The 26,864-nt window shown below is 38.7% G+C and overlaps 1 protein-coding gene and 1 non-coding gene across 2 annotated transcripts; one reads left to right on the forward strand and one right to left on the reverse strand.

The window, feature by feature from the left end:
- On the forward strand, window positions 1-26,864 carry Igbp1 (immunoglobulin binding protein 1). Its single transcript, XM_026399988.2, has 7 exons — window positions 1-132; window positions 304-721; window positions 1,075-1,368; window positions 9,608-9,803; window positions 11,586-11,668; window positions 12,483-12,595; window positions 26,386-26,864. Exons 2-7 carry the CDS (start codon window positions 531-533, stop codon window positions 26,532-26,534), a joined length of 1,026 nt encoding a protein of 341 aa, XP_026255773.1. The 5' UTR covers window positions 1-132; window positions 304-530; the 3' UTR covers window positions 26,535-26,864.
- Window positions 4,681-4,752, reverse strand: Trnaa-agc (transfer RNA alanine (anticodon AGC)). Its single transcript has one exon. It is a non-coding gene; the product is annotated as a tRNA-Ala (tRNA).

A 26,864-nucleotide genomic window follows, 5' to 3' on the forward strand; every position in this document is an offset into this window, starting at 1 on the left:
GTTGACGGAAGCCGGAGGGGGGCGCCACTTGGACTTCACACTCACGCCACAGGACCGGCGAACCGTGATTGTGGCATGGCGACCTGAGCCACTGGCTGCCCGGACTCCTCAACTTGGGGAGTGACTCGCGAGGTAAGCCGCGCGTCTGACCGCTTCCTAAACCTAGCTCTCGCCCACGCTCTGAATTCAGCCTTGCCTCCCTTGGGCGTCAGAGCCCACCGAACTCCCTAGCCCAGTGTCAGCCATGAGGAGCAGATCTTAAAACAGCGCCTGGGGTTTTGCTTGTGTGTTTATTTTTAACAGATGCCTACAACTTTTAACACGCTGCCTGGCAAAATGGCTCTATGGAAACTCCGTTGCCAGGGCCCACAAACGGCGGCTCCCTGAAGTCCCTTGACGTTTTTGTAACAATTAGGCGACTGACCAGTGCGACGCCACTTCCGGTGTCGTAAGGGCTCTCGGAATTCTCCTTTACAAAGATTGCCTTTGACCCCGGAAGTGAGGTCTTCCGGGTTCCTCCCTCCCCCAAGATGGCTGCGTCTGAAGACGAGTTAGAGCTGCCGCGGCTTCCCGAGTTGTTCGAAACCAGCCGGAAGCTTCTGGATGAAGTGGAAGTAGCGATTGAACCCACCGGTTCCCGGATGGTTCAAGATAAGGTGTTAAAGGCACTGGACCTCCTTGAGAAGGCTACCGAAATGTTATCACAGCTTGATTTATTCAGGTATGGGGGAGAGGGTAATAACGGCTGAGAACGAAATAATAATGGTTGCCAAGGGTGGAGCCGTTGCGCTTTGGTGGAAAGGACCTTTACGACTGTGACCCTTAAGTTGTTACTCGCTGCGATCGTGTGTATGTTTACATTGTCCGCCGCTTTTCCGAGATGATTAATAACTCTGGATTCTGTCGGCTGACTGCTTAGGCTTTGGGCGTGAGTGCTGTGCTCCTTATATAGAAACTGGCTGCTCTCGCCTTTGCCCCACTATTTCCTAGCCCTCCTCTTCCCCTGGAAGCAAAGGCCATGGTTTGAGTGCTCGGCCAGGCTTCACAGCCTCTTTTGCTCTTTGCTCTTTCCAGCCGAAATGAAGATTTGGAAGAGATTGCTTCCACCGACTTGAAGTACCTGATGGTGCCAGCGTTTCAAGGAGCCCTCACCATGAAACAAGTGAACCCCAGCAAGCGTCTAGAGCATTTACAGCAAGCTCGAGAACACTTTATAAACTTCTTAACTCAGTGCCATTACTATCATGTGGCACGGTTTCAGCTGCCCAAAACCAAGAACAACTCAGCTGAAAATAATACTGCTAGTTCCTCCATGGCCTATCCTAGCCTCGTTGCTATGGCATCTCAAAGACAGGCTAAAATAGAGAGGTGGGTCAATAGCTGTAATTTGAGGACTGCCCAATGGCAGCATTATTGGGGGGTGCATGTGCTTTTGTGTGTGTGGAGGACAGAATGGTGTATGTCAATCTTTTGGTTTTTATTGAGCATAGATCCTGGTGAGAGCAGACTTTAAAGCTTTTTTGAGAAGCCTCTGCCTTTATTGAGGTTACCATACCTAACCATTAGACCCCTACTGCTGAGAGCAGCAATGTAGTTTTGCAGTGGCTCCCAACTTTTTCCACATCACAGCATAATATTTGTATGGGGTAAATATCTCTGAAGGGCACAGTGTCTCAGAGTTGGAGTCTATGTTCTGTTGTTGAGCAGTTCTAATAGTACTGGATCGGATGTGTAACATCCTGAACACAACCTCATGATGTGACTTTGAAAAAGTTGCTTATTCTTAGTTTTTTTGTTGTTTGTTTTAACATTGAATGGGTGCTCACAGCGTCTAGAATGTATGCTAGGCATTTTGGATACAAACTGTATGAGGGGTTCTTGTCTTTGATTATCTGAAATATGGTGAAGGAAATAGAGAAACAATAACAATATAAAGTGATGTCACAAAGAGATTTATAAGGTACTGTGAGAGCAGACAGGAGGGCATTAGCCAAAGAGGGAATTAAAGAGAGGAGAAGACTCCCTGGAAAAGGTGATTTCCTGTGCAGAGTTTATTAAGGATTAATAAGAATATTATCCTGAGGAAGAGGAGAGAAGGGCATTAGCCAGCAGAGGTAACCGCATTTGTTAAGCCAAAGAAACAGTGTCAAGGTGGGGATGTGTGAGGGTGGAACAGCACCCACAAGCATAAGTGATGCTTATAACAAAGGGGGAGTGAAGAAAAGGGGAAAGGAATGATGCTGAAAATCTAGGATCCATACCAAACAAGCTTGGGATCTGAGGAAAGTGAAGGAGCAACCTTGTTCCTAAGAACTTTGGAAAGTGTTTAAATTCAGCTCCATCATTTAATTACTCTGATTGGGGGCAAGTTACCTAATTTCCCCCTCTGCAAAATTGAGATGATAATAATAGGTCCCTCCTCATAGAGTAGGTATGAGGATTGAAGTGACAGAGTATTTAGCTTAGCACAGTGTGACACAGTAAGCACTCGGAGTCAGTGAGGATTATATATTTGTGGCTAAGGGTAGGTTTGCAGAGTCTCAAATCTGGGTTTAAGTCCTAGCTTTATTTTTAGTCATTGGACTTTGGGTGAGTTACTTAACCTATATGAGCCTCAAGTTTCCTATTATGTGAAATCTAAATACTAATGATACCTGTTTCATAGGGTTAAACATAAGTGAAATAAAACACATAGAAGAGCACAACATCTGGCGCATATTTCATAAGTTTTTAGCTGCCTTTTTGGGTAGGTCAGCTAAAGAGCTTACTTTGGGGACTGGGATCAACAAGAATTTTTAAAAAGAGTTGCATGGTCATATATGCATTTTAACTAATACATTAGACCCACATAGGTCATAGAAGTGATGACTCAGTAGGGCATTGGCAGAGGGATATAAGGGATATATTTACTCAAGAGGGTTAAATCTATAGAAAACCTGGTGATTAATTGGTCGTAGGAGGTAGGATAAAGGAAGCAGCAAGGAAGATGTCCATGTTTCTGATTTAGATGTTGGCTCTGGAATTCATTGAGATGGGGAATAGAAGACAACAGGGGAGATATTTTGACTTTAAGATACCTAGAAGACATCCAAGTAGAGGTATCTGGTGGCCTGAAGTTCAGAAAAGAGGCTTGGCCTAGATAGCTGAAAATTGATTAATTTATTCAACAAATATTTATTGAGCCCTTTGTGTCAGGAACTGTTCTAGATACTGGAGAACCAGACAATTCCAGTGCCATCACAGAGCTATTTTTCTGATGGAGACAGACAATAAGCCAGTAAATAATGTAATTTTAGTTGGTAAGGGCTATGAAGAATAATATACTCTGATAAGGGGATAGTGAGTGACAGTGAATGATATTTTGGAGATGTGGGATAGACTGATAACAAAGTGGAGCTTGGCAGGAGGTTATTATCTCATTTTTTGTAAGAAAAAAAGGGATAATAACCTGGGATATTCTTAACAAAAAATAGGATAAAATTGGGGAACAGCCCATTGGCATATGCCAGGTAGTTTAAACAGTGACTCTTTTATCCAATAATTATACCCAAAAAAAAGACTAAATGCCATAGATACATAGTGTTGTGGAGAGAGATGAGGGAGTGCTCTCATGTAGTTGGAGGAATGAGGAAAAAATTCCAGAATGTAACAGCATGTAAGATGAGTCTTGAAGGATGGTTAAAAATGGAAATTAAAAGAAAATAGGAATGACAGATTTTTCCTGAATGTAAAAGTAACAAAGCTCATTGTAGAAAGTTTACTGAACAAGATTAAAAATCAAAAATAAGCTTAATCCTAGTACTCATAGATGTCATTGTTAACTTCTGATGTATTTTCTTTCAGATATATAGTTATTTTAGCTAATAAATTTGGAATAATACTGTAAATATAGCTTTTATCCTGTTTTTTTAACCTAATATTATATTGTGAGCATTTCCCCATATTTTTCAAAACCATGACATTTAATGGTTATGTAATATTCCACGCATAGTTGTAACATGATTATTTAAACTATTATTGTCAAATATTTAGACTATGATTTTTTTTTGCTATTTAATACTATATGCAAATATCTTTAGCCACATCTATCTCTGTTTCCTTTGGATAGATTTCTAGAAGGACCAGTGATTAGGTCAAAGGGTTTGAATATTTTAAAGTTCTTTATATGGGGTAACTGTTACTGCCCACAATAACAGAATTTCAGAGTATGTCCCACTGCACTTAGAAAATCCAATTGGGCAAATAGAAAGTGGTATCTTATTATTTAGGTCTGCATTTCTTTGGCCTACAAGCTTGATCTTTGACGTTTTTCTTTTCTTTCTTTTTTTCCCCCCTTTGGCGCTGGGCCTTATATGCACTAGGCAAATACTCTAGTGTCTGACAGATGAGATAGCAACACTATCTTTATGCTAATAGCTCCCACTTTCATATCATTAGCCCAGACGCCTCTTGACCTTCAGATCCATACTTCCAGCACACTTTGTGGGTGTTTCATAGACATCTCAAATTTAACATGTGATAAAATTGAACTCTTGGCTCCCCCACTACCCGCCGGAGTACTGGATATTGATTGAACTGGGGGGCCTTGTGCATGATAGGCAAGCACTCTACCACTGAGCTACACCCCAAGCCCATGGCTTTTTCTTTTATTTATTTATTTATGTATTTATTTTTTGTTCCTTGCAGTGCTGGGGATCAAACCCAGGGCCTCGTGCATGCTAGGCAAGCACTCTACCACTGAGCTACAGCCCAAGCCCAAACCCTTGGCTTTTTGACCCCCAAGTGTACTCCCATGCCCCAGTCTTCACCATCTCAGTAAGTACACCACCATTCAGCCAGGTATGTAAGCAAGAACCCTAAGAGTTAGCTTCAATTCCTCCCTTTTTCTGAATTTCCTCGTGTAGTCTATCAGCAAGGCCTGTCAGTTCTAGCCACAAAAGGTATTGCCTATTTCCCTTCATCTTCACTAGCATACCTCAGTCTAAGCCACTGGAATCTCTCATCTGAAATAGCTGAACTACTAACTACAAGGCCCTGCATGATCTGGTCCCTGTCGCTCCCATCTCATTGTGTACATTCTCCCCTCATTGAATAGACTCTAGCTGTCACCTTTCAGTTCTTTAACAGACATGGTTCCTTTCCTTTGTTGAATTTTTGTACATCCTGTTCTCTTTGCATGGAATGCTCTTTATATGGCATATTCTCATTCTTTTTGGTCTTAAATGTCTCTTTTTGGAGAGGCCTTTCCAGACCATTCTCTAAGTTAATGTCTGCCATTCTGTCTCTTTGCTCCATGTTTGTTTCTTTCATGGCATTTATCTCACATGCAGTTATTTCTGTCTTTCTGGGTTTTTGTCTCTCTCCCCTACTACATGTATACTCCATGAGGGCAGAAGCCATTTTCCTCATTCACTGTGGTATGCCTAGCACAGGGCCTGGCACATAGAAGGTGCTCAAGCAATATTTGCTGTTGACAAGCAAGAGAAATGACGTGAGCAAAAGCCCCAAAGCAGGTAGATTAAGCTATGTACAGGGAATAGATAATAGCCTGGTTTGGCAGAAGTTAAGTACAGTATGGACAGAGTTCTGCGTAAGGAATAGATATGTACAAAGTATTGAAAGGGAAATGAGAAAGACAAAAGTATTCTAAATAGGATGAAGTAATAAAAATGAAGTTATAGATATCATAGGTACTATTTTTATAAGAAGCATTGATAGGATTAGAAAACAAATTATTCAGGGCTGGGGGTGTAGCACAATGAGCACTTGCCTACTATGCATGGGACCCTGGGTTTCATCCCCAGCAACACACATACACATACATACTATTCAGATCCTTCTTTACTTTCTATAAGTTCCCCATCAATGACTTCAGGCAATGAGGCCATCCTAAATAAAACATCTAAATGGTATGTCTTTCCTCTCTCAAACCTGTTTCTTCACGTATGTTCTCTAATTCCCATCTTTGAGGAGTGAGTGTGAGTCTGGTTGTTTAACAGCACCTCCATTCTTTTGACAGAACTGAAGAAGTAGAAGCTGGGTAAGTAATGACTCTAGTTTGGGATTTACTGAATTTAGGTCCTAAAATGACAACTGGATAGCCATTTCCATAGACTTGGAAATGTGCAACTAAAATTTATGAGATTGTTTTGTGGCTGATGCAAAAAATTAGGAGTCTTCTGTTATGGTGAGTATGCATGAGTTTTCCAAGGAAAAACAAGAGGGAAAGAGTAATCAAAGGAAAAAGACTCAACAAGGTAAATAAAGGAGAACTTACCAAGAGAACAAATGCAATGTCCTCTTTGAAGCCTTTCCCTCCCTTTCCTGCTGATACTATGGCACTTAGTTGATATTACTTATCACAGCATGACACTTAGTGTCTAGACTTGGAACTCTACAAGCTCAGAGACCATAAGTAATTGTATTTTACTATCCTAATTGTATCATTGTATCTCTTGGTGCCCATTCAGTAATTGTATCAAAGTATTTGTAGAGAAAGGAACAGGTATGAATGGTATTCAGAAAGATGGAAGCAATACGGTGTATTAGAAAGATTATTTGGAATCAGACCTGGGCTGACCATTTTCTACCCTTATAGCCTCAATTTCCTCATCACTGACAAAATTTGTGACAAAGCATTTTTATGTGTATTTTTCCCATTTTTGTGTGCATTTTTCCATTTGATCCTCTTAGCAACCCCATGAAATAGACCCCCATTTGGGAACTGTGGAAATAAGCTCTGAGAATTGACTTGCCAAAAATTACATAGCTCTGCATACATGGGCAGGCTAAGATTTAAACTCAGGTCTTTAAATTCCTAGTCCTAATCCTGTTTCGTCTGTACAATAGAAAAGAGTGCATCATTTGAAAGGGTAGAAAATGGGTTGAGGGAAAGTGTTTCCAAAATGGAAAAGGCACCAATAGAGTAAAAAAATAATAGCTGCTAATGGCAGGGAAAGTGATTGATAGAGTGAAGCCTGGAGGAATGTGTTCGGAACTAGATTGATAGGGAAAGTGGAATGGCAATGACGTGAGTAAAATTTACAAGAGTAAAAGAGGAAGAGTGGATCTGCAGAGATTTTAAGGTGAAAAGGGAAATTGGATTCTACAGTGGCTGGCTATCTGGCAAGTATGATTAGGAGACGAAGTCTCCTCAGAGGGTAAACAAAAAGCTAAAACTGGTTAATAAGGGTTTGTAGTTAATCCATTGACAAATGTTTAATTCCTTAGATCTGTTCACCAGCTTAGAAACAACAAGGGAAGGGTGAAAGTTTCCCAGAGTCAAAGGTCACAGGTAGGGAATTTTAAGGTTTTAGGGACTGCTTCTATGTTATATGGCCCACTATGGGAACTCTAGAACAGTGATGAAGTCTAGGACAGTGGTTTTCAGTCTGTTCCTCAAGACCCTAAGATTTCACCATTGTCTGAGTAATGTTGGGAACTCTCCTGATTCCATTAAGGCAGATTTTATTTGCTCATAAATTATTGGGTTTCCATATAAGCTCTCATTAGAAGATAGGATTCTATTGCCAAGACAAAATGGTTTTAAAACACTGGTCTAAAAGAGCAGGTGATAAGCAGCCAGAAATCTAAAAAATGAAAAAGAGCCAAATCACAGAAGCAAGGAAGTGGAAAAGAAGGAAGGGAGCAAAAAGTATGGGGTTGTACACATAAGGAGAATGAGAAAAGAAGCAAAAGAACCTTAGTCAGAGGACCACTAGACTAAACCAGAATTTATCCTGGATTATATACATTCTAAGGTCTTGTGGTGTGTGTGTGTGTGTGTGTGTGTGTGTGTGTGTGTGTGTGTGTGTGTGTGTGTGTGTTTTTCCTGTGACATAGGTACCTCCAGGAAAGAAAGTAGGGGTAGCAGTAGGAATGGTTAAACATTCTCAGATCATATTGCTAGTAGCATTCATGAGCTAGGAATTGACCTTTGTAGTATTTTATTTAGAAGTCTAGCTATCATGGTCTGTGACAGTTGTTTAAAATGCCAGTTTATTGGGTAAAAAGAGCAGAAGAACCTAAAATTTTTGATAACAAAGAGTGTTCCCAGAGTTGATTTTTTCCATGAATCCTGGACCCCTGTGATAATTTGAGAAATATATCAAGTTATATACATATACATATATATATGTATATGTATTTTTAAATTATGTTTTTTAGTTGTAGGTGGACACAATAACCTTTATTTTATTTTTATGTGATTGAACCCAGTGCCTCCTGCATGCTAGGTGAGCGCTCTACTGCTGAGCCACAACCCCAGCTCCTCAAGTTACATTTTAAATACATCTATATCTCACCCTCTCCATCTCCCTCTTTCAAGTTATATCCTCTCACCTGGATTGTGGCAGTATTCTCTGAATCACTTTCCCTGTGATTCCACCCTTGTTTCCCAGCCCTGACTCCACACAACACCAGAATGCCCCATATATTTTTAGAAAAGTCTTCATGTCTCTCTGTTTATTCATGTCATGTATTCTATTTAAAGCCTCAAGTGGCTTTCCCATCTCACTCAAAATACCATGGTATTTGGTATTTGGAGGTATCAAGGCCTACAAGGTTCTACACATTATGCCCTGGCTTGCTTGCTCTCTGACCTCATTTCCTATCACTCTTTTTCACATTCCAGCCATAATGGCCGCCTTGTTATTTCCCAAACATGCCAGGCCAGGTGCTCTTCCTGAGCCTTTGATTTTCTTTTCTTAGAACGGTTTTCAGATATCTGTATGACTTGCTTGCTTGTTTGCTTGAAAGCTTTGCTCAGATGCCAGCTTTTCAGAGATGTCTCTCCTGACCACTTTGTATATAATAGCACTCCTACTTTCACACCATCACTCAATCCACTTGACCTTGGTTTTTATTGCTTCACAGTACTTAGACCTGACTCATCATCTCTCTCTTTGTCTGTCTTCTCCCACTAGAATGAAAGCTTCACAAAAGCAAAGAATTTCTTTTATAGACTGTATCTCCAGCACTAACAGTGCTGATCACACAATAGGCACTCTGGAGATATTTGTTGGATGAATGATAGATATACTAGAATATATTCTGAAAAAGGCAGCTAGGTGTTTATGAGTCTTTGAATTAGATAAGTATGAGTCAGAAGTGCTGGTAATGTTTTGCCTCGAAGAAAAGAGATGATCATTTATTAGGCTGTTTTACAAGGAATTCCTATATCAATAGCAAGTAAATGACCCCTAACATTCTATGATTCTTTGAAGATTTTTTTTTCTCTCAATTGGAAACCCTGTGGGAAGCACTGTGTGACACTAAGCACATAGTCAATTCAGGGTTGATATAATCAGATGACTAAAGTACACTCTCCCTAGAGATTATGGCAGGACGTGCCAAGATCAGATTACATCTATATTTTTCTGGCTTCAGAATGTTATTTCTCAGCCTCTTTTAGGCCCTTCCTTGCTTTGTAGTCTGAGGGAATTGGCTGGTGGCAGGCTCTGGGTTATAGAATCTATATTCCTGTCAAGATGGAAATCTGTGTACTTACTACCTGGACATTTGCAAAGGTAAAAACTTAGGGTGGCCTTCTTTTGAAGGAATACCTCTTTATTTTTAAGTTCATGGGTAATACTTTTCTGTGGAACAGATACAAGCAGAAGAAGGAGGTGGAGCATAGGTTGTCTACACTGAAATCTGTTGTGGAAAGTGGTCAAGCAGATGATGAACGTGTTCGTGAATATAACCTCCTTCAGCTTCGGAGGTGGATTGGTATCAGCTTAGAAGAGATTGAGAGCATTGACCAGGAAATAAAGATCCTGAGAGAAAAAGACTCTTCAAGAGAGGTAAGCCTGGTCACTGACCACATAGCTCAAAATGCTGCTGTGAGAAGGTCGAATATTCTACAGGAGATTAATCAATTAAAATCCTTGTAAGTCTGTAAAATCATTGTTCTTAATAGGATAAGTAGAAAAAAGCTGGTGGTTCACTAGGGTAGCTTTCTCTTTAGCTTGTAATAGCATTCCCCAGAGCTTTCTGCTCTGTAACACACTTCTAGTTATTTGTAATTTTATGACATAGCATGGGGGACAGAGACTTCCCTGAAATGAAAATTGATTTTGGCTGTGGCAAGTCATAGCTGCTTAAGGCAGGCATAGGAAGGGAGGCCTTTAAAATCTGCTTGACTGTGATAATGGGAAAGAATAGGATGGGAATGGGAAAGAAAAACAGAACTGGGAAGAGAGAGAAAAGAGAAATATTTAACAAAAGACCAGAGAGTGTGTTTAGGTTGGGGGAGGAATTAGAACTTAACCTTACACAGAGATGCACTCTCACACGTTTAGTTCCCCCAAATAGGAGACACCAGAGCTAGGACATCTCCATGCACAGAATGCCCAGAATAATGGTAAAGAAAACCTGGTGTAACTCAGCTTTGGCTGTCTTTGAAGATCCTAACCCTGTTTTGGAGCTGCTGCTTCAAAAGGATAGGCTGTGCTATCACTTGTTCTTTGGTACAAGCTGCAACATGAATTGAGTTGAATTTATCAGCTGGTTACAGGCATTTACTTAAGTCCTGAGAGAAAACCTCTTCCTAATTTGTTTTGTGCTAATTATCCCAGGACCTCTTGCCTCAGGATAATATCAACCTAGTTCTTCCTGTTAAAAGATCAAAGAATAAGCAGTTAGTATTCTAAGGGGCCATAAGGCCCTTTGGGCATATCCAAATGAGTGGTTTTCAAGCATTTTGAGGCTAGACTCTTCTGGATCCTGCCCTGTCCCTTTCTTTGTTTGGTGGGTGTTTTTTTTTATTATTTTTTTTAATTTTTTTATGCTTTCTCGTGTAGTATTGGGATTGGCTTTTGAGATTATGAAGCTAGAACAAAATGAGCACCGTTTTTTTAACCATTCTTTGTTTCCTTGTATCCCTAGAAAGCCAAGGTTCCTTGAAACATTTCTGTATACCTTTTCACAAAAACTTCTGCCTATCCTCTCCCCTTTCATTTGTAAACATCCATTTTCAAAACACCCTAGGGGTTCTTGATAAATATTAGCATAATTATATTGGAAGGAGTTTTAGAAGGGACTTTAATAATTCATTTAGCATTTCCACTGAAGGCCAAGCTGAGGAAAAGGGCTTCAAATTCAGCTCAAGGAATTTAGATGGAACATGGAAGGGACTTTGAAATCTCCTTGGGGTGGGGGGGGTATTTATTTATTTGGTACTGGGGATTGAACCCAGGGGTATTTTGCCACTGAGCTATATCCCTAGTCCTTTTGTTTTTGAGACATGGTGTTGCTAAGTGCTGAGGCTGGCTTTGTACTTGCGATCCTCCTATCTCAGTTTCCCAAGTTGCCGGAGTTACAGGTGTGCACCACAACGCCTGACTGGAGGGGGTGTTTTTAAATATAGTAATTTTTTTCTAGTGGTAAGAAGATTTCTGGAGAACGTTCTCAACTTTCTCTTTTTAGCAAGGTAGTCAAGTCCCCTCGAGAGCTATATCTTTAAGACTGACACAGAAAGTGGGTGAATTTTTAATCCGAGCTTTTCTAACACCAAAAGACTTGAGAGTCTGCATGATAGGTGGGTAAAATGGCAAACACACCTCTGAAATTTATTTTCTTCTTAGGCATCAACTTCTCACCCAGAGTCTCTTCAGGAGAGGCCTCCAATGAAACCCTTCGTACTTACTCGGAACAAAGCCCAAGCCAAGTAGGTAGTACTGGAAAGTGGTTTACCTTTACAGTCCCCTGTTTTGATGGCTCCATGGCAGTGCATGAGTGATTCCCAGAATGGGTATTGTGGAAAGTCATGTCTTCACCTATGGAAGCCATTCTTTCATCAAAGGGATGTTAACTCTCTTGATACTTTTTTTTTTTAATATTATTTTTTAGTTGTAGATGGACACAATGCCTTTATTTATTTTTATGTAGTGCTGTGGATCGAACCCAGTGCCTCACACATGCGAGTCATGTGCTCTACCACTGAGCCACAATCCCAGCCTTTGATACTTTCTTTATGTGTCTTTCTCAGTCATTTCCTTCACATTGAACTTAAAAAGAAGGAAATAAAACAGGAAGAAAAAGGAATCTAATGGAGAATTATTATTTTTAGAAGTTTTCCATCATTCCTATTTTTCCTGCCTTCAACTGCAATTCTCAAAAGGACTTTTCTATAATTTAATTGCTTTTCTATAATTTAATTCTGAGTTATTGATGCTATTCCATAGGGTGGTCTTCCAGAGGCCACCAACTGTAAATTCTCATTCCACAGTGTGATCATTGCTCTGTGGGGCATTGGCTTATTGGGAGATGATCCTGAGCTGTTTATTTTCTCATGCAAGCTCTTGATTTCAGTGTGCCTTCTGGGATGCCTCTTTTTATGTATCTTCATGGTTGGTTGTACAAGTCCTCAGAAGAGAGTTGGGTAGAGGAATAAGACTGAAGCAGACACGACCTTGTCATTAAAGTAAAAAGGCTTATTAATGCTGTTATTTTATTTTCTAAGTGCAATGTGATTTTTGCAGAGTATTTGGAGCTGGTTATCCAAGTCTGGCAACTATGACAGTAAGTGACTGGTATGAGCAGCATCGAAAATATGGAGCATTACCAGATCAAGGAATAGCCAAAACAACATCAGGTATGTAGGAGTGAGGGGAAAATAGCTGCATTACTGATCCCTTACTCTCTGGTAATGAAATTCTGAGATGTTATTGCCCTTTGAGGAGTAATCTGGGCAAAGATTCTAAGTAATAGAAAGATTTTAGGCAAGGTCATGTTTATAATTAAAATAAATAGCAGATTATTCTGGGAGGATGGGGATAGTAGCAGTATAATTTGTCAATTTCTCCAGGTATCATGACATTAAAAACAGCAAAAAGATAGAAAAACCAAGAATCCATGGACAGCAATTCATCTTTTATAATGGCAGAGCAGGTTGTATCAGGCCAGCCCTGCATACACATTAACAATTATAAACTGAACAAAATATTTTTTAAAAATTACCTGAAGGCACTGGAGAGTGATCAGAAACAGGCATAAACTGGAAGGCAGACAACACTTCTGGTACTTGGAATTTGTTGAGAATAGGGACTTTGACTTCATATATTCTTGGTGCCCAACTTGAACAGTCTCTTTGGTATCCAAAGATGGAGAGAGTAGCCCTCAGAAAGGTGAGAGTCATATGGTGTAGCAGAATAAGGATGGAGAGACCTGGGGTGACCAACCCAAATCTTGCCACTTAACAGATGGAACATCATCCAGCCCCTTAGAGCCTCAGTTTTCTTAATGCATTTAACCCTCTTTTTACAAACCCATGAAGTAGACATTCTTATCCCCATTTTAAGATGAGGACATGGTCTCTATAAACTGAATTACCATATGATAGTGGTCAAACTAGGATTTAAATTCAGGCCTTCCAAATCCCAGCCATAGTGCTGTTCTTTTCTAGCACAGAAAATAGTGATCATTTGAAAGGGTTTCCTATATTTTTCATAGCTCTTCATCTGTGGGCAGTTTGCAGTTTCTGTGATGTGGAATAGCTAAAATCTGGATAGAAACTGCTCTCTTGTTCATTGAGGAATTAGACAACTGAGTCCAGGGTAACTAAAGAAACTGAAAAGTGAGGGGGAGGGTATCCCAGAAAGGAGAGAACCAAAGTGAAGTTTCCTTGATTCTGCATATAAACCCTGCAGAAATCTGTGGATAACTCCTAAACTCTTCATGTACAGAATGGACTTCAAGCACCTTAATAACTAGTGGAAAATTCAACTATTTCACAGTCCAAGGGAGGTGGCATTTGGCATTTTGGTCCTAGACAAGTTAGTCACCTTGTAAAATTTAAAAGTCAGTACTCTTCAGAGGAATTAAACAATTCAGAATCTTTATAATACAGATATTCCTCAACTTGAGAAAGGGTTACATTCTGGTTAAACCCATCATAAATTTAAAACATGAAAAGTGGAAAATAGAGCTAGCCTACTAAACATCACAGCTTAGCAACACAACATACTGTAGAATGTGGGTTGTTTACCCTGGTGATTGTATGACTGGCTGCTCAGCATCAAGAGAATCATACTGTATATTGCTAGCCTTGGGGGGGATCATAATTTAAAATTTGAAATACAGTTGCAGTTATGTGCATATCACTTTTATACCATTGTAAGTTGAACCATCATCAGTTAGGGACCACCTGTGTACAATTCATATTGTTTAGGATCCAGTCTTAAGCTACTAGACATGGGAAAAAAAAAAAGAAAATTGACTCATTTTCAAGAGGAAAGGCAATCAAAGAATATCAACCTCAGGTGTTGGAATTTATCAAGACAGGGAGTTAAAAAGGACAGAGAGGGAAATAAGCGTATAATGAATGAAAAGCTAAGAAATTTCAGGAGTGAAATAGAAACTATACACCAAAAAATTCTAGAACTAAGCAAGGCCTGGTGGTGCATGCCTTTAATCCCAGTGACTTGGGAGGCTGAAGCAGAAGGATCATAAATTTGAGGCCAGCCTCAGCAATTTAATGAGACCCTGTTTCAAAATAAAAAGGGCTGGGGATGTAGCTCAGTGGTAAAGCTCCCCTGGTTCAATCCCCAGGACCAAAAAAAGTTCTGGAACTGAAAAATAATATCTGAAATGTAAAAATGTCTAAATCAGCTTGATAGCAGACTGGCTGACAGAATCAAGTATCAGCTTAAAGATCAATCAGAATTATCTACTCTGAAAAAAAAAGGATTGAAAAAAGTAAACAGTAACTTGGTGACCTGTGGAACGATGTAAAAAGGTTTAATGTACATGCAATTGGAGAAGGAGATGGGGGCAGAAAAAATATTTGAAGAAATGGATGGTTGCTGCACATTTCCCCAAATCTGTGAAACACATTTATAGATTCAGAAATCTTGAAAAGCCCCAAGCAGTTTATTAAATATGAAGAAAATCATACATAGGCACATCATGGTTAAAATGCTAAAAAACAAAAGAAGAAATTTTGAAAGCAAACAGGGATAAAGTATACATTCTGTATAGGAGAACAATGATATGTATAGGAAAACAATGATATACATTGTTGCTGACTTCCCATTAGAAACAATGGGAGCCAGAGACAGTGAAGTGCCTGGGGGTGGGGAACTGCCAAACCATCACTTTATATCCATTGAAAATATCCATAAAACTAAAGATGAAATTAGGGCATTTTTAGGTAAATTAAAGCTAAAAGGATTCTTCACTAGAAAACTGGCATTAAAGAAATGTTATAGTTCTTCAGGCTAAAGGGAAAGATATCAGATAAAAGCTTGGGTATTCAAGTAGGAATGAAGAGCGGCAGAAATGGTAATTAAGTGGTAACTACTACTCTTCCCTGCCTACATAAATAATTGTTTAAAAGTATATATGGCTTCTTGTAGCAAAAAATTGTTTTGTATTGTCTTTTTAGGTTTATAATATAACAGATGTAATGTATGTGACAGCGGTAGCAAAAAAAAAATACAAACAGTAAATGGAACTATATGTGAGATTTCTTCCGTTTTATATGGTACATATTAACTGTTGCTGTGTAACAAATTGATATTTAATAGCTTAAAATAATAAACATTCATTGTATCACATAGTTTCTAAGGATGAAGAATCCAGGAACACCTGAGTGGTTCTGGCTCAGGGCCCCTCATAAAGTTGCTATCAGCTGGAGCTACAGTCTTCTGAAAACTTGACTGGGGCTGGAGGATCTGTTGCCATGCTCACTGATGATGGTTGATAGCAGGAGGTCTCTCTACAGAGTTGCTCACAATTAAACATCTTCCTTTCCCCAGAATAAACTGAGAGAGAGATTGAGCCAAGATCAAAAGCCTTGGTGTCTTTTATAACTTAATGTTGGAAGTGATGTTCTATGACTTCTTCCATGTTCTTTGTTCACATAGAACAACCCTGATATAGTGTGGGAAAACCTGAATTCTAGGAGAGTTGGATTGTTGGGCACCATCTTTGAGGCTGCCTACCACAGGGTATATTAATTCTGAGTAGACTGGAAAGTTAGAGATGAAGATTGTATTTCCTAGAACAACCACTTTAAAGATGCATCCAGACAATGAGAAAATAAGCCATAGACTGGAAGAAAACACTTGCTAAAGATATTTCTGATAAGAAACTGTTATCTAAAATGTACAAAGAAGGCTTAAAACTGGACAGTAAGAAAATGAATAGTTCCATCAAAAATGGGCCAAAGTCCTTAACAAACACCTCGCCAAAGAAGATATACACATGGAAAATAAGTATATAAAAAGATGTTCCATGTCATATAACATCAGGAAAATGCAAATTAAAACCATGGTGAGACACTATTGCACACCTATTAGAATGGCCAAATTCAGAACACCATAAATATAAATAGAATAAGCATTCAGATTAGAATTAAAGAATAGATTATCATGTCCAACTGCATACTATTGATAAGAGATATTTTTCTAAATACAAAGACAAAAGATGAGAGAGATACACCATGCTAACAGGAGATAAGAAAGCTGTAGTAGCTATATTAATATTAGATATATTACAGTGTACAGTTCAGTGGACTTAAGGACAAAAAGTATTACTGGAGAAAGATTTCATACTGATAAAGGGGTAGTTGATCAGGAATATACCAATGATAAGGGTGTTTATACCTATAGCAAGTTTCAAAATACATGAATAAAATATTTGACAAAATTAAATGGAGAAACAGACAAATCTACCTTTATGTTTGGAGATTTTAGTACCTCTTTTTCAATAATTCATAGATGTAGTGAACAAAATTCAGGATACAGGAGAAGATCTGGTTAACATCTCAGCCACCTCAATATATTTAATATTTATAGAACAACTATATCCAACAACTGCAGTGTACACCTTTTCAGATGTACATGGTACATTCAACAAAGGTAGACCATATTAATGGGCCATCAATAAATCTCAGTAAATTTGCATATGTGAAGTCACAGTAATCAGATTATAATGGGATTTTGGAATTAAATTAGTAATCAATAATATACCTAGAAAGTACTCAGATATTTAAAAATTGACTTACACCTAAATCACCCATGAGTCAAAGAAGAAATCACAAGGAAAAATAGAAAATGCTTTGAACTAAATGATAATGAGGGAAGAATATCAACATTTGTGGAATAGAGATTAAAGTAGTGCAGAAGGAAATACGTATAACTTTCTCAACCCTTAAGTTAGAAAAAAGGAAGAAAAAAATCAACTACTTAGTAAGATTCTACCTTCCTAAATCAGGAAAAAAAAGAACAAAGTAAGCCCAAAGTAAATAGAGGAAACAAGAAAGATAAGGAATCTAGTGGGTGATGAAGGTAGGTGATAGTGATCCATAAAAGTTGAACGTACATATACCTCAGTGACCTTATAATTTTACTCCTTGTTATGTACATGAGAGGAATAAGACCATATGTCTACAATATTATACAAGATTGTTTATAGCATTGTTCTTTGTAATAGCTCAGAGTGAACACTACTCAAATGCCCATAAATACTAGAAAGGATGAAGACATTTTATATATTCACATAGTAGACTAAAGGTTAAAGTAACTATAGTTCTTCAGCTGTTAAGTGGCAAATCTTATTGAATCTTGCAAAGCAGATAGTCCTTAAGATCTATTGAAATTAATCCACCAGGTTTCCTTTCTGGGACAGGATCCCACACTGCAGAGAAATTGCTTGGAGTAGAATTGAAATTAAAGCAGGACAGGAGCAATAGTGAAGAAAGTCCAGGTAAAAAGTGGGAAAGAGAACTAGAACCAGGAACTCTAATCAAGCAAGGCACCATATTTCTTTAGCTTCTGTAAAAACAGCAGAAATGTAGCCTCTGTGAAGTTGGATTAGCCACCCTGAACCACACATCTTTCTAAAAGTTGAAAAATACTTATTTTACATGAAAATGAACAAGAGTGGGATGAAGGTTGCACAACTCTGAATATACTTCAAATCATTGAACTGTACACTGTAAGTGGATGAATTTGATAATATATAAAATATACCAAAGTTGTAAAATAAATAAACAGAAAATTTTCAAGGTCAAATCCCACAGAAAATAATTTAAAGGAGAGAAAAGAATTAAAAACACTCTAGAAATATGTACTCAAAAAGAACCAAATCTGAATCATAATATATTTAAATGAGTCAGAAGATAGGATATCAGAGATATCAAAGGAGATACAAATCAGGATTAGAAATGTGACAGCCAGGTATGGTGGCACACACCTGTAATCCCAGTGGCTCAGGAGGCTGAGACAGGAGGATCACAAGTTCAAAGCCAGCCTCAGCAATGGAGAAGGCACTAAGAAATTCAGTGAAACCCTATCCCTAATAAAAATACAGAATAAGGCTGGGGATGTGGCTCAGTGGTTGAGTGCCCCTGAGCTCAATCCCCATTATCAAAAAATAAAAAATGGTGACAACTTCTGGAAAAGAATCATTTAAAAAAGGAAGACAATTTCTAAACAAAAATGAATAAACAGAAAATGCCTAACTAAGATAAAAAGGAAAAATTTTTAAGGAAGCATAATCAGGGTTTGAGATAGAATGACATACTAAAGACAACAAAGAAAAAAAATGAAGGGACAGGGCTTGGAATGTAGTGCAGTAGTAGAGCACCACTGGGTTCACTCCCCAGTACTCAAACAGTGATGTGCTTATAAAGGAAAGAATCTTACATTACCTTCAAACTTTTCAACAGCCACACTTTACGCCACAAGAAAACAGTGGCAAATATTTAAGATACTCAAAGGGAGAAAATGTGAGCCAGGGAATTGTATCTACCTGACTTTCGAGTATAAAGGGTATAGACATTTATCAACATAGAGGAACTCAGGAAATGCTGTTCCAATGGGCCCTTTCTGGGGAATTGGCTAGAGAATGAGATTCAGACAACCACAGTGGTAAGAGACATTGACAAGGACTAGTGTGAGTAGTAAATACTTTAATTACTTACAGAATTAACAGTGGGAGTTAAAAGGGAGAGAGTGGAGTGTATAATACCTGTATGCTCAGATAATGTAGGTATAGTACAGCCATTTTTAAAAATGAAGAAATAGACAAAGCATATATGAAAAATTTAACTGTTCTCAGTAATTATATTTGTGGAAATGTTAGTGCAATTATTCCAAGATTATTTAATGTGAGCTAATGTAAATGAGTGTTTACATAATGTGAGCTAATGTAAATGAGTGTTAATTTTATCTTCAGTCTTTGAGAATTAGGACTTTTAGTATGGAAGGATACAGATATAATTCAAGAGTTGGGTTAAAAAAAAACTATAATCCTGAATATAAACTCATGAAAAATTGTATTTAAATATAAATGCACATACCTTTGCTCTATCCACTAAAAAGGCTTACAAACAGGGAATAACACAGTAGCAATGAATATACCTAATAACCAAGATTGTGGTATTGAAATACCATTCCTATTAAAAGAAATCAGGATATCTTAGAGAAATAGTAATTCCATGACTAGGCAGAAAATATATGAGACAAACTTGGAGCATGTTATCATAATATATAGGGAAGAAACCTTCAAAGACTACTACTAAGGTCATATCAAAAGGACTCGGTATGCACTTTGGTGCTGTTTCCACTTGGCTAGTATGGCTTCAAAAAGGATAGTTGGGGGCTGGGGGTGTAGCTCAGTAGTACAGCAGAAATAGCATGAGCAAGGTCCTGGGTTTAATCCCCAGCACTGCCCCCCCCAAAAAAAAAGGAAAGAAAAATGGGGGGGGGCATGTTATAACTCAGTGGTAGAGCATCTGCTTTAAATGTGAGGCCCTGGGTTCCAGCCACAGACAGTACCAAACACAAAAAAGGTAATTGACAGTAGCAATAAGTACTTTTAACATGCAAATCTTGATTTCTTCTTTTAAAAATATGCTTAATTTTTTAAATTGACACAAAAATTATGCATATTTATGGGGTATCATGATGTTTCAAAACATGAATACATTGTACATTTTTCAAATCAGGATAAGCATATCTATCTCTTCAAACATTTGTCCTTTTTTTGTGATTAAAAACATTCAAAATCCTAGCTTTTGGGGAGAGTGCTGGGGATTGAACCCAGGGCAGTGCACATGCTATGTAAATGCTCTACAACTGAACTGAACCGAAACCCCAGGCCTCTTCTAACTTTTAAAATATACTGTACATTATCATTATCTAGTCACCTTACTCTGCAATAGAATACCAGAATTTTTTTTTCTCCTAACTGTAACTTAGTACCCACTGATCACCCTTTCCCCATCCCTCCCTCTCTCCCACTCTTCACCATCTCTGGTAACCACCTTTCTATTCTCACCCTCTGTGAGATCAATGTTTTTAGATTCCAGATGTGAATGGGAGCACGCAGCACTTGTCTTTCTGTGCCTGATTTATTTCAATTAACATAGGGATTTCCAATTCCATCCATGTTGTCACAAATGGCAGATTCCATCCTTTTTATTACCAAATAGTATTCTGTTGTGTTTATCTTTATCCACTCCACAGTTAATGAACATTTGGTTTCCATTTTCTTAGCTATTGTCAATAGTTCTACAATAAACATGTAGATGTCTCTTCAGTGACTGATTTAATTTCCTTTGGATATGTGCCCAGTAGTGGGATTGCTAGATCATATGGCAGCTGTTTTTTGTTTGTTTTGTTTTGTTTTTAATTTTTAAGGACCCTCCCCACTCTTCTCCACTATGGCTGTACTAATTTACATTGTTAAACAGTGTACAAACAAGGTTCCTTTTCTCCATATTCTCACCAGCACTTATTATATCTTTTGGTAAGTTATTCTTACTGAAACCGGGTGATATTTCATTGTAGTTTTGATTTGCACTTCCCTGAGGATTAGTGATATTAGCATTTTTTATATACTTATTGGTCATTTGTGTGTCTTTTGAGAAATGTCTACTTAAGCCTATTGCCCTTTTTTTTTTTTTTTTTTTTTTTTTTTGGTACCAGAGATTAAACTCAGAGGCACTCGACCGCTGAGCCATATCCCAGCCCTATTTTGTATTTTATTAGAGACAGGGTCTCACTGACTTGCTCAGCGCCTCACTGTTGCTGAGGTTGGCTTTGAACTCGCAATTCTCTTGCCCCCACCTCCCAAGCCACTGGGATTACAGGCATGCCCCCACCACCCACACCTGCCTGTTGCCCATTTTTTCATTGGATTATTTGTGAGGGATTGTTGTTTTGTTTCATCTTGGTTTTTTGTTTTGGAGTTCCTTCTATACTATGGACATTAGTCCCTTATCAGGTGTATAATTTGCAAAGATTTTCTCCCATTCTATAGGTTGTCTCTCCACTCTTGTTTCCTTTGCCATGTGGAAGCTTTTTAGATCCATGTAATCCCATTTGTCTGTTTTTGCCTTTTTTTCCCCCTGTGCTTTTAGGGTCTTGTCCAAAAGTCCTTGTCTATTTCACTGTTTCTCCTGTATTTTCTACTGGTAATTTCATAGTTTCAGGTCTTACATTTGAGTGTTTAATCTATTTTGAGTTGACTTTTGAAACTGGTGAGAGATAGGTGTCTAGTTGAATTCTTCTGCATGTGGATATACAATTTACCCAATATCATTTATTGGAAAGATCATCTTTTTCCCTAGTGGATGTTCTTAGCAGCTTTGGCAAAAATCATTTGGCTATAGCTTTGTGGATTTATTTATAGAGTATTCTGTATTCTATTCCTTTGGTCTGTGTATCTGTTTTTTATGCCAAACTATGCTGTTTTGATTACTGTTGCTTTACTACAATATATTTTCAAATCAGGTAGTATAATGCCTCCTGCTTTGTTCTTTTTACTCAAGATTGCTTTGGTCTTTGTGTGTGTGTTTCCATACAAATTTTAGGATTATTTTTTCTAGTTCTGTGAAGAATATCACTGGTATGTTGATAGGTATTCCAAATACTTTTTTTCTTTTTCAGAATACCTTTATTTTGTTTATTTTTATGTGGTGCTGAGGGGCAAACCCAGGTCCTTGCATGTACTAGGCCAGCGCTCTGCCGCTAAGCCCCAGCCCCAGCCCCTCAAATACTTTTTTAAAAATATTTTTTAGTTGTTGATGGACTATTTATTTATTTATTTATTTGTCTATTTATTTGCAGTGCTAAGGGTCAAACTCAGTGCCTCACACATGCTAGGCAAGTGGTCTACCACTGAGCTACAACCCCAGCACCCCAAAGACTGTTTTCTAATACTATTCTTCAACAAAAGAACTAGGGCTCCTTGGAGAAAAGGCTGATTCTAGGCCTGGATTAAGGGATATACAAGATAACTTGGAGCATCTTATAGTACTAAAAAATAAAGAAGAGCTCAAAAGAAAAGAATATTGATGGTGTTAAAGGGACATAGGAGCCGCTGGAAGCACTATCAGTGGCCAAAACTGAAGATGTTTGAGCAGGACAATAAATAACAGTGTGAGATTATCTCATTTGGACTAAAATAAATAACTTAAGAGTCCATAGTGATACAAATCTACTATTGATTAAATGAAAGAAAAGAAATGAATTTCCCCTACTAGAAAAAAAAAAAAAAAACCTTCCATATAATTTGTATAGATATTCCTGCTTTAAGGAAGTAGAGCCTAACTGCTCACTACTAAAGTGTGAACTATGTTTAGCATTTTGGTTCCAAAGACTACAGAGGATAAGGTGTGGAGAAGAGCAAATTTACAATTGAGAACCCTACAGACACTGCCTTGATCAAGTGATCAAGATTATTAGTGCGGGGGTTGGGGCTTTACCTCAGTGGCAGAGCACTTGCCTAGCATGTGCAAGGCCCTGAGTTCAGGTCTCAGCCCTAAAAAAAAAAAAAAAAAAAGAGAGAGAGAGAGAGAGATAATTAGTGGGCTGGGGATATAGCTCAGTGGTAGGTAGAGCTCTTGCCTAGCATGTGTGCAGCCTAGGTTCAACCCCCAGCAACACACATATACAAAGAAAAGGATTATCATCAGTGATCCTTATATATATATATTATCCCTGGTAGGATATGGTGAGAAGAGTACTTCATTTCTGTGTTATTCTCCTTCAAACCCATAGCCCTAGTCAAATTATGAAAAAAGCAGGCAATACCAGTTGAGGAACATCCTTCAGAACATCTGAGCAGTATTCCCCCAAAACTGCCCAGGTCATCAAAAACAAGTTCAGTATACCTGGGCACAGTGGTATACACTTGTAATACCAGCTATAGGGGAGGCTACAGGAGGATCACAAGTTGGAGGCCAGCCTGGACAACTTAGCAAGACCCTGTCTCGAAAAATAAAAAGGACTGGGGATGTAGCTCAGTGGTAAAAAACCCCTGGGTTCAGTTCCCAGTATCAAAAAAAATTATGCAGTTAGTTGAAATCCATCCAATATGTTTAAATCCACGAGTTCATAATTTAAACAAAAAATGATTGTTCAGATTTAGAGGCTGATAGGGAACCCATTTACTTTCTCCAGTTGTGGGAGATGAAAGAAGTATTTTTCTTTCCTACTGGGTAACTACATAGTAATAAATGAGGGAAAGTCTCTTTAAAAAAATTCCAGCCAGGGCTGGGGATGTGGCTCAAGCGGTAGCGTGCTCGTCTGGCGTGCGTGCGGCCCGGGTTCGATCCTCAGCACCACATACAAACAACGATGTTGTGTCCGCCGATAACTAAAAAATAAATATTAAAAAAAAATTCTCTCTCTCTCTCTCTCTCTCTCTCTCTCTCTCTCTCTCTCTCTCTCTCCCCCCTCTCCCCCCTCTCCCTCTCTCTCCCTCTCTCTCCCTCTCTCTCCCTCTCTCTCCCTCTCTCTCCCTCTCTCTCCCTCTCTCCCCCTCTCTCCCTCTCTCCCTCTCCCTCTCTCCCTCTCTCCCTCTCTCCCTCAAAAAAAAAAAAAAAATTCCAGCCAGGCACAGTGGTGCATGCCTGTAAATCCCATTGACTCAGGAGGCTGAAGCAGGAGGATTGAGAGTTTTGAGAGTTCAAAGCTACAGTGAGACACTAAGTAACTCAGTGAGACCCTTCTCTAAATAAAATACAAAATAGGGCTGGGGTGTGGCTCAGTGGTTGAGGGCTCCTGAGTTCAATCCCTGGTACCAAAAAAAAAAAATTCCAGTCAGTGGAAAAGAAATGTTAAATAATAACACCTTTCTAAAACCACAGTGAAGTAATGCATCTAGGCATTGGCACAGTTAGCTTTCTGTTGCTGAGACAAAATACCTGAAATGATCAATTGAAAAGGAGTAGAAATTTATTTTGGCTCATGATTTCAGAGGTTTCAGTTCATATAGTTGACTCTTGTGCTTTTGGGCCAGTGGTGAGGCAGCTTATGGCAGGGAACATGTGATGGAGCAGAGCTGCTCATCTTGTGGTGTCCTGGAAACAAAGAGGAAGGGGTCAGAGTCTCACTGTCCCCTTCAAGTGCATGCCACAAAGTGACCTGAAGACATCCCACTAGGCCCCATTTCCTAAAGGTTCCACCATATCCCGTAGCACCACAGGCTGGTGACCCAGCCTTTAACATTTGGGGGACATATGTAACACCAAATCCCATCATTATGTACAACTATAAGGCACCAATAGAAAATGTGGAATAAAGAAAAGATTCAAACCATAACAATCCAACAAAGGAGACAGATGTTGTATGCCTCCTGATGAGGGAATGTAGCACCTCTTATAATCATGCCAAAAGGATTTAACATGTCTCAAATCTTTACATCCAGTTGCCAATCTGCAGGAAGTGCCGAAAAACTTCAGACTATCATGTGTGTGCATTCAGCAAAATCCAGGCTCTGGGAAACTACAGATCAGATGCACCCAGCTTCCTCAAATAGATACCTTGGAAAGGGAAAGATGGGTAATCTGAAGATAAAAAAAGTTTTCAAAATATTTTTAAGTAGCCAAGATTAACCTCCAAAACATTGTGTTAAGAGAAAGAAGTCAGTTATAGATGACATCATCTGTTTATATGAAATATCCAAGATAGGCAAATCTATTTGAGGCAAAAAATAGATTAGTGGTTTTGGGGGCTAGAGCGAGAGAAGGAATGGCAATTAACTGTAACTGGGTATAAGAGATCTTTGGGGGATGATAGAAATTCTTTTTTAATTGGATTGCTATGATGATTGCACAACTCTATACTAAAAATCATTGAGTAAAAAATGAATGTAGTACAAATGGACAACTGGTGTATAGGGATGCACACTTGGGTAATAAAGCTATAATAAACTCTCGGAAGTTATTAGTAGAATAGCAGTATGATGGTTATTTTTGTTGTGTGGGGGGGTTGTGATTTATGATGAACACGGAGACTTTGGGGATGGCTACAAAAAATCTATATCTTGACCAAGTGGACGCTGTAAGACCTCCTTATAAAAGCTTTACTCTTACACACATTTTGGTGGTTTCTGGTATTTTACAATGAAGAGGTTAAGAAAAGAACACAAGATTTCTATTCTAAGCCAGTAGATCAGATCCCCACATATTTCATTCTTTGTCATAGCCATGAGAATATTTCTCATGGGCAAACTCAGGGTAGCCGGGAAAATGGCTCTTTACCCCACAAACGAAAAAGCTAATTCAAAAGAGAGATGTATATTAGTTTAATTTCTTTTGGGTGTACACTGCATAATAAGTGCCATTTGGATCTCAGAACTTTTCCCAAGAATATGTAAAACAACACATAGGCAGTATTTTCTGGAGGGTCCAAAATTGTATAACTATAAAAAAGAAATGAGGGAAGGAGAAAAATTCCCATGCAGTCTGACTTTTGAAGTCCAGGCTTATGAAGAGATCCTGGTCATCTTGTCTGTTCGGGGAATTACCCAGCATCAGAGCAGCCCAGACTTTCACAAATCATAAACATGTTTTACTTTAGTGGTTTTGGATTTCTGGAGTTTTATTGGTGTTGGTGGTGGTATTTTTGTTTGACGACAGGGGTTATTGACTATTTTAGCAAGAATTCTTTCAAAAAATAGAATTCGTTCAGGGCGTCTATAGTTCTACTTTTTATTTTTGTACTAGGGATTGAACCAGGGATGCTTAACCACTGAGCAACATCCCCAGCCATTTTTATTTTAAATTTTGAGAATAGAGTCTAGCTAAGTTGCTTAAGGCCTTGCTAAGTTGCTGAGGCTGGCCTCAAACTTGCAGTCCTCCTGTCTCAGCCTCCTGAGTTATTGGAATTACAGGTGTACACCACTGTGTCCAGCCTCAGTTTCAGCTTCTTGTGGAAACGACTTTTTCTTGCTGTTATTTAGCATATATTAGAAGTAATTGAGCAATAGAAGTATTCTCCCCACTTCTGGGCCCATGGCAGGCAGCTAGCTATATTCCTGTTTTGTTTGTCTGAGGTTGTGTTCAGAGCAGAATTGAGCCCCCTGACATCATTTATTAACATTCTCCCTCAATTTCTTACCTCCCTATTTCTTGTAATCCCACTTCAGCTGAATTCAAAAGGACAGCTCAGCAACAGGAAGATCAAGAAAAAAAGGAAGAAGAGGATGATGAGAAAACAATCCACAGAGCAAGGGAGTGGGATGATTGGAAGGATACCCATCCTAGGGGCTATGGCAACCGACAGAACATGGGCTAATCTTCCCACGACACAACAGGACTTTGGGGCACGTGCCTTCTCTGCCAAGGAAAACCGTGCCGCCTTCCCTTCCCTGGGCTACTGCTTCGGCTGTGTGCAACGAAGGCAAAGATGCTGAATCTTGCTTTGCGTTCAATAAAGTGTCAAACAATTAAGTGTGCATTTGTACCCTAGATAATGACCAGTGATCTTGTTTTGACATTACTAATTCTCATCATGGTGTATTCCGATTTCTTAAGTGGACAGAAAAGAGCACTGAGAAATGGCTCTGTATAATCAATGCTGTAATGAATTATCTTAAATATAATAAAATCCATTCTATTACATGAG

Source organism: Urocitellus parryii, chromosome X (assembly GCF_045843805.1).
Source record: "Urocitellus parryii isolate mUroPar1 chromosome X, mUroPar1.hap1, whole genome shotgun sequence".
NCBI classification, from domain to species: domain Eukaryota; kingdom Metazoa; phylum Chordata; class Mammalia; order Rodentia; family Sciuridae; genus Urocitellus; species Urocitellus parryii.

Excerpts from the sequence above, each read along its gene's own strand:
- Igbp1 (XM_026399988.2), top strand. The coding sequence starts at position 531 with ATGGCTGCGTCTGAAGACGAGTTAGAGCTGCCGCGGCTTCCCGAGTTG. Across the intron at positions 1,369-9,607 it reads AGACAGGCTAAAATAGAGAG|ATACAAGCAGAAGAAGGAGG; the intron begins GTGGGTCAATAG and ends TCTGTGGAACAG. Across the intron at positions 11,669-12,482 it reads CGGAACAAAGCCCAAGCCAA|AGTATTTGGAGCTGGTTATC; the intron begins GTAGGTAGTACT and ends TGATTTTTGCAG.